Source organism: Acomys russatus, chromosome 28, assembly GCF_903995435.1.
Source record: "Acomys russatus chromosome 28, mAcoRus1.1, whole genome shotgun sequence".
Classification (NCBI taxonomy): domain Eukaryota; kingdom Metazoa; phylum Chordata; class Mammalia; order Rodentia; family Muridae; genus Acomys; species Acomys russatus.
The window spans coordinates 41,772,268-41,786,697 of NC_067164.1; the positions used below are offsets into that span (position 1 = coordinate 41,772,268).

Genomic DNA, 14,430 nt, shown 5'->3' on the forward strand with positions numbered 1-14,430 from the left:
AATTGATAAGGGCAGATGCCTCTATTAGAGACAGTAATAATATAAACAAAGATATTTTACATTTTAAAAGCCAGCAGCTGAGACTTTTGGGTGACACAGGTCTTTCTAACTAATTATGCAAGCTTAGGCAGCTAAAACAACTACGACTTATTGGTTTAAATCAGCAGGTAGATGCCACCATCCAAACTTTTCTCATCATCCAGTTAAAAGTATTATAACTGCACTGGAAAAGGTAGCTTGGGGATAGTCACATGACCCCTCTGCCATTCGGGGTCAGAAGGGCACTGAGGCTCAAGGGACTGTTCTCTCTCTGAAGCAGGTGGCTCAGTAGGTCATCATCAAGGGGAGCCTCCGGGCCTATGGACGTGCTTGGAGAAACACTCCACAGATGGACAAACCGAATGAGGATGAGGGACGCAATTCAGGCCTGGGTGGTGGTGGGTGGGGGTGGGGGTGGGAGTTACCTGGCTAGTGAGATATCCCAAACCACCTGTGGTGTCCTAATCTGATGGAACAACAGATGTCCGAGTAACTACACAAGCCACAGAGAATGCACAGTTAGGGGAGGCAGAGCTGGGGTACCCAGGGATTTCATAACTTCTCACCCCCCAACCAGCTGCCTCCCAGCACCCCCTGCTCTGAGCTCATCACTTGCTCTTGTAATGTCCTTATATGGGATTAACTCCAAATAAGGCTGACATTAAGTTGTGTACTAAGATTGTCTTCTTCGTTAGTATTATCAGTATCAACTAATAGTCGAGGCACAGTTCTTATGGCTCATAAAGTAAATAAATAATAACAAAGATAATTTCCTCTAAGCCCTCTTAAATCTAAGTAGAGGGACAGACTGAAGAAAGGCTCCAATGATAGTAAGCAAACTACTTGTGTGTGTGTGTGTGTGTGTGTGTGTGTGTGTGTGTGTGTGTGTTGTGTGTCCGTGTCCACACTGTTCATAGAACCCTCGGCCCAGAGGACTTTACATCTTCTGCCAACACAGCTGCTTACACTTGCAAACGTTAATTCAATACCCTCCCCCAGTACCCACTGCTCTGGTAATCACAACAGAAACAGCCTACGCTGGTGAACCCGGCAGCGGTGGGCACTGCACTCAACACTGTATATGTAATTTCCTCACGTCAAGACGACGTTTCTTTCTATGGTGGAGGATTGTCATTATTCCCAAATTACAGCCAGGGAAAGTCAAGTTTCCGGACATGAACCTGCTCAGTTAGCACCTGGACCACCACTGTCTGGGCACAACCTCGGCTCACCACGTCTGCTGTTGTCCTGGCCACCATGGCGGCTGCTGTTCACCAGAAATTACCAAGGGCCCAGAAGGTGCTAAGCACAAGAATTATTCTCTTTTGGTTCTGGGAATTGAACACGGGACCTTGTGCATGCTAGGTAAATGCTTGACCTAGCCAACGGCCCTCTTCATTAAAAACAAAACAAAAGAAAACAAAAAACTGAGAAAGGGCCCTAAGTTGCCCAGACCAGCTTTGATTTTACTAAATAGCCCAGGGAGACCTCAATTTGCAATTCTCCTGCCTCAGCATCCAGAGGAGCTGAGATTACAGGCTCGTGCCACCAACCTCAGATTAATTTTCTTTCTTTCTTTCTTCTTTTTTTTTTTTTTTTAAATTAAACAGGCATATACAGGTGGTTCTATAGCCTGGGACTACAGTATACAGACTAAATGTGCATTCAACTTTATGTCTCATTAACACAAGTTATTTTAATTCCAGAGGCTGGTGTGGCTAAGGTGGCAATTTAGCATGTGTGCTGTAGGGTGGGTTTTTATAACAAAAGTTACCCTGGGGAAACTGAGATAAAGAATGAGATAAGGTATTAGAAGAGCCCTTGGTGCAATCCCTGAAAGGTGCTGCGTGACAAAGTAATAATAATAACCGCCACTAATTATCATAGTTCTAGTTCTTTTTTTTAAAGATTTATTTATTATGTATACAGTCCTCTGACTGCATGTACACCTGCAGGCCAGAAGAGGGCACCAGATCTCATTATAGATGGTTGTGAGCCACTATGTGGTTGCTGGGAATTGGACTCAGGACCTCTCAAAGAGCAGCCAGTGCTCTTAGCCTCTGAGCTACCTCTTTAACTGTAAAATAGCAACATTTTAAATTCTTTTTTAAAAAAAAAGTTGCCAGGCATGGTAGCACATGCCTTTAGTCTCAGCATTTAGAGAACATCAGATCTCTGAGTTCAAGGCCATCCTGGTCCACACAGTACACACAGTGAGAGTTTGTCTAAGAAAATGCACAATTAGGGCTGGTGGTCTGGCTTAGTAACAGCACCTGCCACCACACCTGGTGATCTGGCTTAGTGACAGCACCTGCCACCACACCTGGTGATCTGGCTTAGTGACAGCACCTGCCACCACACCTGGTGATCTGGCTTAGTGACAGCACCTGCCACCACACCTGGTGATCTGGCTTAGTGACAGCACCTGCCACCACACCTGGTGATCTGGCTTAGTGACAGCACCTGCCACCACACCTGGTGATCTGGCTTAGTAACAGCACCTGCCACCACACCTGGTGATCTGGCTTAGTGACAGCACCTGCCACCACACCTGGTGATCTGGCTTAGTAACAGCACCTGCCACCACACCTGGTGATCTGGCTTAGTGACAGCACCTGCCACCACACCTGGTGATCTGGCTTAGTGACAGCGCCTGCCACCACACCTGGTGATCTGGCTTAGTGACAGCACCTGCCACCACACCTGGTGATCTGGCTTAGTGACAGCACTTGCCACCACACCTGGTGATCTGGCTTAGTGACAGCACCTGCCACCACACCTGGTGATCTGGCTTAGTAACAGCGCCTGCCACCACACCTGGTGATCTGGCTTAGTGACAGCGCCTGCCACCACACCTGGTGATCTGGCTTAGTAACAGCGCCTGCCACCACACCTGGTGATCTGGCTTAGTGACAGCACCTGCCACCACACTTGATGACCTGAGTTGATCCCCATGAGCACAGAGCAGAAAGTACTCCCTCAAGGCATCCTTCTTTCATATGCTTCACTATGGCATGTGTGCGCCTTACAACATGCCAAAGAAAAGATATTTTAAATGCAAAGGCACAATTTAAACTCTCAATAGCTTTCACTGTACACATGTGGATAAGTGTATATATGTACGTGTGTGCATATATGTATGTGTGTATATAATAGAGGACAGAGACGTTAAATGCTTTGTTTGAAATTAAATTTACAGCAGAATGGTAAGTATTCTACCAAAGACTCTCGTATTCTCTAAGTAGAGACAAAACTTTTATCAACACCTACATCCTGCCTATGAGTGACCTTTGCCCCCTCACCCTTCCACACCCCCCCCCCCAAGCTGTTTACCCTTACTAGTGTTTTCTAGTCAAATTCAGCCTGGGATAGTCTCCATCCTTTCTTGATTCACTTAAAACCATTTAGACATTTTACAAACTTTATTATAAGGAAAAACCTTGCAAGTTGAAAAAAATTCACACATCAAAATTAACTAGTTTGGATAGTGACTCTGAGACTATGGAGCCTCACACTGGGCTTGAAACTCCCACCATCAAGTCTATTTTTATGCACCTGTACGCCATCAAAAGCAAAAACTCCATCAGCACTAGAAAAAACAATTAGCTCTATATCCTCCTTCATATCCTGTCCATCACCTGCACCCACTCCTTCCTCGTCCCTGGATACTTAGTCTTTTCTTCTATTTATCTATCTATTTATTTATTTATTTATTTATTTATTTATTTCTGAGGCAAGGTCTCTCTGTGTAGCCTTGGCAGTTCTGGACTTGCTTTGTAGACCAGGCTGGCCTCAAACTCACAGCAATCCACCTGCCTCTGCCTCCTGAGTGCTAGGATTAAAGGCGAGCGCCACCACGCCCAGCTCTTTTCTATTTCTATGTTAAAATATACCATGTGTACCTTTGTACATATATATACACATACATATACATATTTGGCTAGATTCTGTATATGTGTTTTTTACCCTTTCTGGAATTGTATAACTCACTTTTCAAAAGTTGTTTTTCTTCATGTTTTATTGTATGTGTGTGATTGTTTTATCTGCATGTATATGTCTGTGCATCACACGCATGCCTCATGTCCATGCAGGCCAGAGAGGGTGTCAGGACCCCTGGATCTGCTAGGTGCTGGGAGCTGAACAGCAGCAGCTCTCTTAACCTCAGAGCCATCTCTCCACCCTGCATGACACACTTTTTAGAGAACTCACAAGTTCCGCTAAGATGCTGCTGTACTTGGTCCCCTGTTTGATCAGGGTTAGATCCAGGCTACTTGCATTCCTGGCAGGATTGCCTCTTACGGTATGCCGGCTAACTTCATGTCAACCTGACTCAACCTAGAGTCATCTGCAAGGAGAGGACCACAACTGAGAGACCGCCTCCATAGAGCCAGCCGTAGGGCATCTTCTTATTCAGTGACTGATGGGGGAGGGCCCAGCCCTGGGCTGGTGGTCCAGCTTTTATAAGGAAGCAGGCTGAGCAAGCCAGTAAGCAGCACCCTCCATGGCCTCTGCATCAGCTCCTGCCTTCAGGGTCCTGCCCTGTGTGAGTTCCTACCCTCATTGCTTTTGGTGATGAGCTGCCATGGGAGCTGTGGTTGAAACAGTGCCCCTCTCACCCCTCCCACCTCAACCCCCCCCCCTTGGTTGTGGTGTCTCATCACAGCAGTAGTAACCCTAAGGCTAGGGGGGTGGGTGGCTTTGTTTTCTCACTTACAGGCATACAATGTCCATCTGCGCCCCCCCACCCCCGTGCTGATGTCATTGATTCTGATCACTTGGCTTAAAGCACTGCTGAGGACTCCCCACTGTCTATAGTTGCTATATTCGCCTTTAATTAATGTAACTTGTGGAAAAAAGTGTTTAGAGAGTATCTGAATACACTGTTCCTCCAAGTCTCTCCTGGTCCAGTAATTGGACCTAGCATCTACTGAGAATTCTTATCTGACCAACTTTCACCTTGATGGTTGCAAACAATATTCTAATTATTTCTCCCATGTGTATTTAGTAACTGGCTTTTTTTTTTTTTACTACAATTAAGAACTACCCTACCTCTTCTATTTTGTACATTTATTCAACTACCAGTTATATGGGTCCTTACTTCATTTGGTAGATACCCTCAATTGGTTAAAAAAATGTTTTCTCAAATGCAACTGACAAGAAACTACAGATTGTACTAAAGTCACTAGAGTGGCAAAACTGACTCATTAGGCAAAAGTAGAACTGTTAACAGCCATCACCGCTTACAGGTGAGGCCTGAGGTGCTTCAGTGAGGACAGCACAAAGGCCTCACAACTGACTGTGAGAGGTCACCACGGAGCTGCTGCCTTGCTGCTCATCAGACATGATATCACACCCCAAACATTTCATCCAAACAAGCATCCATTTCTTCACACCAGCAAACATGAACATTCTGGCAAACTCCAGAGGACATGATTTACAAATAGTAGGTAATACTTGGACTACTCTGTAAGAGTTGGGCTCCAGCTTTCTTTCTTTCTTTTTTCTTTTCTTTTCTTTTCTTTTTTTTCTTTTTTTTTTTTCTTTCGTTCTTTTTAAGTAAAATACAAATGATTTCATGCTTGGAGCTCACTGTGTCACTTTCTCAACAAACAGTTCCTCGTATCAGAAGCAAAGCCCGTTATATACAAACAGCAATGGGCTTGTGTGTATTTATTGTGTGGTCAGAGACCACACACCCAGAGGCTAGTTACAGCTCAGACTGTGTTCTTAATGCCACAAGGCGGAAAAGAGCAGCAGTGCTTGGGCCACACAGAGTATGACAGCAGGTCCCGCACCACTGTGCAAATGAGACCCAACTCTACCTCCACAGAACATGTTGTGGGTGGCATCTGCTTTCTGTGAATTCCTTCCTACATCACCCGAACATCCCCATGTGCAAATAAAAATGCAACACCCTTTGATATCACTTTAATGGAAACAATTCTTTTTTCAAATCCTTTGCGATCAGGGTACGTTACAGACAATTGTAATCCTAGTGTTCGGGACACTGAGACAGAAGGGCTGGGTCTTTGCAGCCAGTCTCAGCTACGTGGCAAGAAATTGCCTCAAGAAACAAAATGTCTTGCGAAAACTGAGACTCGTCACAATCTCGCACTAGGATCATTTTGGGGAAGGGTGTTGAACACTTACCAGGAAAAGTCTGGGGACACCAGCAGCCAGTCTCTCTGTCTTCAGATGCCAGACCAGGGGCTGTGGCGAGTTGAGCAGGAACACAACAGGCTTGTGGTGAACGTGCACTGAAGAAATGGGGTTCAGATGTAGGGTAACCTAGGAGACAGCAGACAGCAGGAGAGGTTAGTGCTGGTCTCCGCAGGCCACGCAGAGAAGCATCCAGACACTTCAGGACTCACTGCCAAGAGCTAATGCAAGGTTGACCTAAGCGCTGCTGGTGCCCGGCCATTGTTTGACTACCTTGTGGCTATGTCATGTGACCCGTGCCACTCAACTAAGCCTCACCTACTAAGAATAAAACTCAAGTAAACATAACACTTTCTTTTACCCCAAACGGGTAACACAGAAATAAAAACTACCTCCCCCTCATAGGGAATCCCTATCCTTCACGTCAGAAAACTAAACTGAAATTACAGAATAGGATCTTCTATAGGTAGGCCCCCTGTCCCGCCCCCAACACACATACAGAGAGGACTTCTAGGATCTTCTATAGGTAGGCCCCCTGTCCCGCCCTGCCCTGCCCCCAACACACATACAGAGAAGACTTCTAGGATCTTCTATAGGTAGGCCCCCTGTCCCGCCCCCAACACACATACAGAGAGGACTTCTAGGATCTTCTATAGGTAGGCCCCCTGTCCCTGCCCCGCCCTGCTCTGCCCCCAACACACATACAGAGAGGACTTCCTTCTCTCCAAGGTAACTTCCAATCTCTACAAAGTTAGGTAAGCTCTGGGGGGTGGGGGGGACGACAAGCAAGGGGCTGCCAAGGGGAGCTAGCTGCCTTCCTCCTTCCAGCTCCTCACATGAAGAGGATTCTCCAAAGAAATGAAGCCCAGAGACCAGGCAGAATAAACAAATGGCAACAGAGTCTTGGTCAAAAGAAAGTAGAGGCTCAGGGCCTGTAGCTGCAGCTCCAGAGGGCCCCTGAGGGGGCCTGCACACATCAGTCTATACAGTCACCGGGGCACCGCGTGCAGCGCCGACAACTTTACACCCACGGCTGCTGGCCCACACTGAGCACAGGCCATCTCTGCCTTCTTTTCTAGGGACAATGGGACAATCCCGAACCAATTTCATTTCTTACCCAAGTTATGGGTAAAGACAGCACCAAGGTCTTCTTAGCTTTCAACACCCATGATTTAGCTTACGGTAAAGACCCGCTAAATGTCAGCGAAATGTACCCTCCATTTTCTGACGCCACGTGGCATACTGTTCTACATAATTTTACGCATACGTATATAATTGTGTCACTTTGTTAGGGTATTGAGGACAGCTGTCTTAATTTCCAAAACCAACTACACAAAAAGACGCATCCTGAATTGAGTACTGTTATCAGTAATGTTGTCGGCAGCAACACTATTGATTCACTGGAGCCAATCTACAGTGAATGTAGCCCCAAAGATTAAGAAGAGGCTGAAGAAATCGCTAAGTTCAAAGGGGCTTAGCTAGCTAATGTGCAGCAAAATACAAAAACATAAACAATGCTTAGACTGTTAGGAGCTATTTCTGTACACAGGGCCATTTTTAGACTTGGAGTGAGCACCGCGCCGACCCAAAGCACTAAAGGAGCTGTCATGTCAACCACAGCTATAGCAAAGTAACTGTCCCTTGGCTGTTCAGACACATAGCACACTCTGGAGTCACTGTCTGCATCTGGGTATAAACACTGATAACCACTGGAAACAGATACAACCGAAACAGAGCAGAGGCGACTACCCAGACCGCAGCACGTGACGGGGGCGCACGCTACGACGAGGGAGGATGGGAGACGCAGCACCAGAAACTACAAAGCTTCACAGACCCTCAGAAGAGGAAAGCAAGTGGCAGCAAAGGGTGCCCCTGTCACCCAGCACCATCAAGGCCCAGAGAACAGCAACTGCCACCTCCGGGGCTGTTGATGCTTTTCCTGCTTTCCAGTCAGCCCTGAGGTAGACAAGTCTTCTTAAAGCTCCTAAATATGCAAACGCTTCACTCAAGACGTATAAAAAAAAAATCAATAAATACATATCTCAGACAGACAAGAGCATCTTAAGCTTACAAAGTGAGATGTACGGAACAGATATCGGTGCTCGGGTCCAACGCTCTCCAGATGGTCTAAGTGTTGAGGCCTGGCTCAGAGAAGCAAGGGAAGATTTCTAAGAAGCTTAGCCCAGAGTTTTCCTGGAAACGGCCCCTTCTTCAATATGTGGCCGTTGTCTGGCCAAGATGCGTCTCTGCCCAGAACCATTTGGCAAACAAGGGTTCACACTCTGGTTGGGAAATTAAAAGAAAAGCTGGCAGGCACAGAGAGTCCCGTGAGCGCAGGCTGAGCCGACGCTCGGAGGCTTCTTCCTTTCCTTTCCTGTCCACCTGAGCAAACCTTCCAGATGGGAAGGATGCAGACAAGCAAGCACGGCAGAGGCAGGAAGGCATCAAAGCCTCTCCGAATGCGAGGAGGACACAGCCCCAACATCTTAAAGAACTCTGGGCTAAATTGCCTAATTTCTTCTAAGCTGGAAAAACAGGGTAGGGAGTCTAGGGGGGATAGAAAAAGAAAAACCTTCCTAGGATCAGTTATGGCTTAGAAATGACAATAATTACAAACCAGATGTGGTGATGCACACCTGTAACCCAGCACTCAGGAGGCCGAAGCAGGGGGATCAAATGTTCAACCCACCACCCACCCCCAATTTAAAAAAAAAAAAAAGTTCTGCATTAGTAGTAGTCTAGAGAGCAGAGATGAGGCAGACTGCAACGAAGAAATGGGACGAGCAGTATGCAACCATCTCTAAGAAATCCAAACAGTGGTTTGAAAAGTTTGCCCTCAATCCTTTATCCAGTGTGTATACACACACACACACACACACACACACACACACACACACACACACACACACACACACACGAAGCTTAGCCTTATGAGCCGCAACAGTAACCAGAACTCAGTGGAGGGGATGTGAGGTGGGAAGGCTGTGAGGGGAAGCCTCCCACATGGAGGCCCTGGGGCACTCTATCGGGGCTTGATAACCTTTGGGAATCAGTCAAACAGCCTTTGAGAGCACATGGGAGTATGAGCCCTCTTTTCTTATGCACACAAGAAAGCCACGGCACATAAAGTCCTGCCACAGTGTGAGGGAAATGCACCTAAAACTTTGTCCTAGGAAAGAAACCACGGTGGAAGAGCAGGAAAATTCTACGGCAGAAATGGAAACAAAAGGGGCTTCCTTGAGCTAGGACACATGTGGCTGCACTTTAAGAGGCCATCCAGGCGGTGGTGGTGCACACTTTTAATCCCAGCACTCGGGAGGCAGAGGCAGGTGGATCGCTGTGAGCTTGAGGCCAGCCTGGTCTACAAGGTGAGTCCAGGACAGCCAAGGTTACACAGAGAATCCCTGTCTCAAAAAACCAAAAACCAAAAACCAAAAAAAAAAAGAGGCCATCCTCCCAGGGAAACACTGAACAGCGGGCAGCTCAGATTAGTGTCTAGGGTGCTGTGCTCTCTCCTCCTTCTTCCTCACTCTTTACAAAGCCCAGCTGAGACCCTCCTGCTCCAACCATATTTGTGTCAAACTGCATGAATGGTCCCCAATCCTGGCCTGTCACACCCCCTAATCCACCACCAGAATGGAAGCCAGCTGGTCTAACCAGTTCTCCGCCTGCACTGAAGTGAGCTGGGTATAAACTTTTATGAAGAGACTAGAACAGAGCTGAGCGCGTCCTGCAGACCCTGCACAGCTTCACGGGGCCCCTGAGTGGAGAGACCTCCTGATTCACACCAGACAAGGACAAAGTTCTCTGACCCTTGTGATGGAGAAACCTTCTCTCCTGCCTCAGCCCCCTGAGGACTGATATTTATGGTATGTGATGCCATGCCCAGCTGGCTTCTCCATTTTCTAAATATTACAGTTGATAAGAAAAACAGGGGCTAGAGAGATGGCTCAGAGAACTTAAGAACACTGGCAGTTCTTCCAAAGGTTCTAAGTTCAAATCCCAGAAACCACATGGTAACTCACAACCATCTATAATGAAAGTTGATGACCTCTTTGGACCTGCTGGCTCACTTACAAGCAGAGTGCTGTATAAATAATAAATAAATATTAGCTGGGCATGGTGGCATACACCTTTAATCCCAGCACTTGGGAGGCAGACGCAGGTGGATCTTTGTGAGTTCGAGGCCAGCCTGGTCTACAAGTGAGCTCAGGAGAGCCAAGGCTACACAGAGAAAACCTGTCTCGAAAAACAAAAACAAAATAAAATAAAAATAAAACACTGTACATTTTATCAAACTCCACAGGTCACTATGAAAATGAACTGTGTTTACAGGGAGAGGGAGGAAGCTACTCTTTACGGAAAGATGCCATGAAACTGCTTTGGACTTAACGGAATTCACAGTTCTACATGCAAGATATTCTTATCAGAGATTTCAAAAGATTTCTTATTAGTAAGACCCCCTTCTCCTCCCCCCCCCGACACACACACACACACACACACACACACACACACACACACACACTCCTAGGGTTTGTTGAGACAAACAAAGCAACAGTGAACACAGCAGCTGATGTGTGAGCCTAACGGTTGTCCAATTCCTCTAACTTGTCATTGAGATTCTACTCCGAGCCTTCCAAGTCTTAGACTACTAGCCTCCTGTCCCCACTGTGGACCTGTGAAGCAATGACGTCATCTAAAACTCACCCTGGGAGGCTTCTGTTATCTAAAACCAAGCCAAGTAATGTTCCAAAATGGATGATTCAGTAATTAGTTTTTACTACAGATAAGAAGAACGCCAGCAGTGTGTCTGTACAAGTCAGGGGATGTTCTGTAGTGCCTGCTCCGTCCCCTCTGCAGAAGGGAGGAGGCAATACCAACAGTGCTGGTAACAGGACACGCCTTACACCTTCCCTTCCCGGCACTCGGCTATTACACAGGGAGGGGGGAGTGCAGAACTGGTTCAGGACACCAGGGGCCCTGCTGGCCTCAGATCTTACTTATATTTGGTAATATAAGTAAGTATATTTGCTTATATGCAATAATACTCTTAGGGACTCAAGTGTGACCCCCAAGTGGTTCTGAAATGGGGTACCTGATTGCTGGGGAAGGAAACTGTGCTTAGCTAACCAGTGCCTCATGGTCTTAAAGGGCCCTCAGGCCTGAGGAGCCCTCACCGCTAATGTGGTAACTGCCATGTTCGTCTTCCAACATTTGGGAATTAGGATAAAAAGATCCCCTTAGAACATTCTTGGAAGGGTAGATTAAGAGTTTTGTAGAAGGGTTGGAGAGATGGCTCAGTGGTTAAGAGCACTGGCTGCTCCTCTGGAGGACCCTGGTTCAATTCCCGGCACCCACATGGCAGCTCACAACTGTTTGTAACTCTAAGACCTGACACCCACAGACAAACATGCAGGCAAAACACCAATGCACGTAAAATAAAAATAAATAAGTTATTAAATAGTTCAAGCCGAGGTATAATAGGCAAGTCCAATGATTGATTCAGCTTGTTTAAATAAAGGACAAAAAAAAAAAAAAGTTTTGTAGAATTTTTTATGCTACTCTGAATCTCTAAGGATCAGTTAGTTGGTCTTGAGTTCAAGGCTCCGAGTGTCCCCACGCATCCCCAGGGACGTGTGGGACCATCCTCTCCAGCTAGGGAAGTGCTGGGGTCAAGCTTCACGCTGCACAGCAGATGACGTCCTCGAGCCTTCTCCCAGTGCTTTCATTTTAAATCCACTTGCTGAGCCGAGAGGAACACAGTCAGTGAATTCCCAAACTAAGCCCCTCCCTGCAACAAGGATGCGATTCTGGATTCCTTGGGAGTATCTTAAAATAATCTAACATAGTGACACAAAAGGAAAGGGGAAAAAAAAAAAAAAAAAAAAAAAAAAAAAAAAAAAACCCTAAACGCCTGCAATTTGATGCAGAAATAAGTCTGTCTTCTCCACTCCATGTTTTGAATGCCCTGGAAAAAAAACACTAGGAACTAAATTTGGGTTGGGGGTGAGGGGCAAGGACGCACATAAACAGAACAGTATTTATGAAACTAGAGGTCATGACCCTGTGAAGGGGTCCTGGGAGCTTCGCACAGGGATTCCAGGCATCCTGGACCTCCCTTCCCGGAGAAGGCTGGCTCAGCCACTGCAGGGAAAAGGGCAGAGACAGCGGAGACTCTTGGTGGTGTAGGTGTCCTCTACTGTCAGGACACATCCGGGGCCCTCAGCAGGCCGCCAGCCACGGCAAATCCAACGAGACTTTTCTTTCGTCCTTTGGTATGAGGTGTGGGCTGTGCAGACAGTGCACTAGGTCACTAATATATCAAGGTCGGATATTTAAGCCAAGGCTTCTAGCTTAAAGTACAAGACAGCCATGTCCCCAGAAAGGCGGCCGGTCTCCAGCGACATCCCTCCCTATCCTCAGGCAGAGATGGAAAGTTCCACAGGACACTGCAGATGTTTGTCTCATTTGCCAAGTTGTGAGATCCTCAGACTGCATAACTCAAGGGCAAACACAGAAGCACACTCAGCCCCGCAGCCTTGCGCCCAGCACAGGGCCGGACGTTCTAAGGGTGAGATCAACAAGTTCTTACAAAAAAGAAAAAAACAAGGAACCATAAATAAATTTCATTAGTAAGATTAATGAAATGTGACTCCCAGTAATGGTTATGAGGTCACACCGTCACGAGTTTCCAGCCAAAAAGAGGCGAGGCACCTCTCGACGAGAGCACTTTGCGACCAAGTACACCGTGAACGTGAAAAGCCGGGTCAAGAAAAACAAACAGATCCCCAACTACCAAAACAAGGCCTGGCCCTGCCAGGCTGTACAGTGAAGCTGCACCTGGTCAAGTTCAGAGACAGATGTCCCTGGGGCGCCCAGCCCAAGTGCAGGCAGTGGGAAAAGCCAGCATCACTAGCTCCCAGGAAAGGACAACACAGAGGCCCAGGGGGCCGAGAGATGTTGCCGTCATCAGGGTCATTATCCAATCTCATTTGAATGAAGGAATTAGTGCCCAGGGGTAATGTATCCAGCTAGAAAGTGGCAGTGGTAGGAGTTGGGTGGACGTCAGGTGACAAAGTCAAACTGTTTCCCTGCTGGAAAAGAGAAGAGGGAAGGGGGCACGAACCCTAAGAAATCCCAAGAGAAAGTTAAGACCTGCTTAGACACCCTCGAGGAGTTATACGGGACCCTGCACATGGTGGGCTTTGGCCACAGCTGCCGCCAAGGCAGCTAGTGTGCTCAGCAGGGAAGTCTCCTCCACTGACCCCAGGAGATGCTCTCACAGCTCTCGCTGCTGTCACGAGGGACGGCCCCATGAGGTAGCATGTCATCCCCAGTCAATCAGGTGTGTCTCAGGCCTTCCATGGGTAGAGTCGTGACGGCGTCCTGTGAACACAAGGCTAGCCCCATCTGCAGGAATGATTCTCCTGAGTCTCCATAAACCACAAGGGTAACAGCGACTGTCCTGGCAAGCACAGGGCCCTAGCTGATAGGGCGTCAGACCCGATGGCCCCAAAGGAAACTCACGCTGCTCACAGGAAAACCTTGAGAAGTACATGGTCCTGTCTCTTGAAAATGTGACAAAAACCAATCCCTGGTCTGAGAGGGCAATCTGACCCGGGCAGGTTAGAGGGCGGTGAGTTTCAGTGATACCTGGCCTTTCCTGAGACATGGAGAATGATGCCCATTGCTTGGACGAAACACCGTGACCAAAAAGCAGGTTGGGAGCTGGGCGTGGTGTTGCACGCCTTTAATCCTAGCACTCGGGAGGTAGAGGCAGGTGGGTCGCTGTGAGTTTGAGGCCAGCCTGGTCTACAAAGTGAGTCCAGGACAGCCAGGGCTACCAAACAGGGCAAGAACCTGGAGGCAGGAGCTAATTCAGAGGCCATGGAGGGGGCTGCTTACTGGCTTGCTCCTCAGGGCTTCCTCAGCCTCCTTTCCCATAGAGCCCAGGACCGACCACCTGCCCAGGGATGGCCCCACCCACTATGGGCTGGGCCCACCCCATCAATCACTAATTAAGAAAATGGCCCACAGGCTTGCCTGCAGCCTCATCTTGAGGCATTTTCTCAAAGTTTCCTCCTCTCAGATGAGGCCAGCACGAACAGGAAATGTTCCCACAGGCTCATGCGGTTCAACAGTCACCAAGTGATGGTGACATTTCAGAATCTTACAGACACTTTGGGGGACAGGCAGAGCCTAGGTGGAGTGGAGGAGGTGGGCAGCTGGGCG

At 47.6% G+C, this 14,430-nt stretch overlaps 1 protein-coding gene and 1 long non-coding RNA gene across 5 annotated transcripts in view; both read right to left on the reverse strand.

Annotated features, from left to right (window-relative positions):
- The window catches only part of Tgfbr3 (transforming growth factor beta receptor 3), a 111,012-nt gene that overhangs the window by 66,928 nt on the left and 29,654 nt on the right, over positions 1-14,430 (reverse strand). Inside the window, exon 3 of the mRNA XM_051170563.1 lies at positions 6,190-6,327. Coding sequence (XP_051026520.1) covers positions 6,190-6,327 — 138 coding nt within the window. The remainder of the gene's footprint in view (positions 1-6,189; positions 6,328-14,430) is intronic.
- LOC127211081 (uncharacterized) lies at positions 2,152-2,952 on the reverse strand. Of its 4 annotated transcripts, none has more exons than XR_007833365.1 (3): positions 2,857-2,952; positions 2,617-2,704; positions 2,152-2,388 (listed from the first exon to the last, which is right to left on the reverse strand). It is a non-coding gene; the product is annotated as an uncharacterized LOC127211081 (long non-coding RNA). The 4 variants fall into 4 exon arrangements; XR_007833364.1 differs by having other exon boundaries at positions 2,152-2,426; XR_007833363.1 differs by having other exon boundaries at positions 2,152-2,464.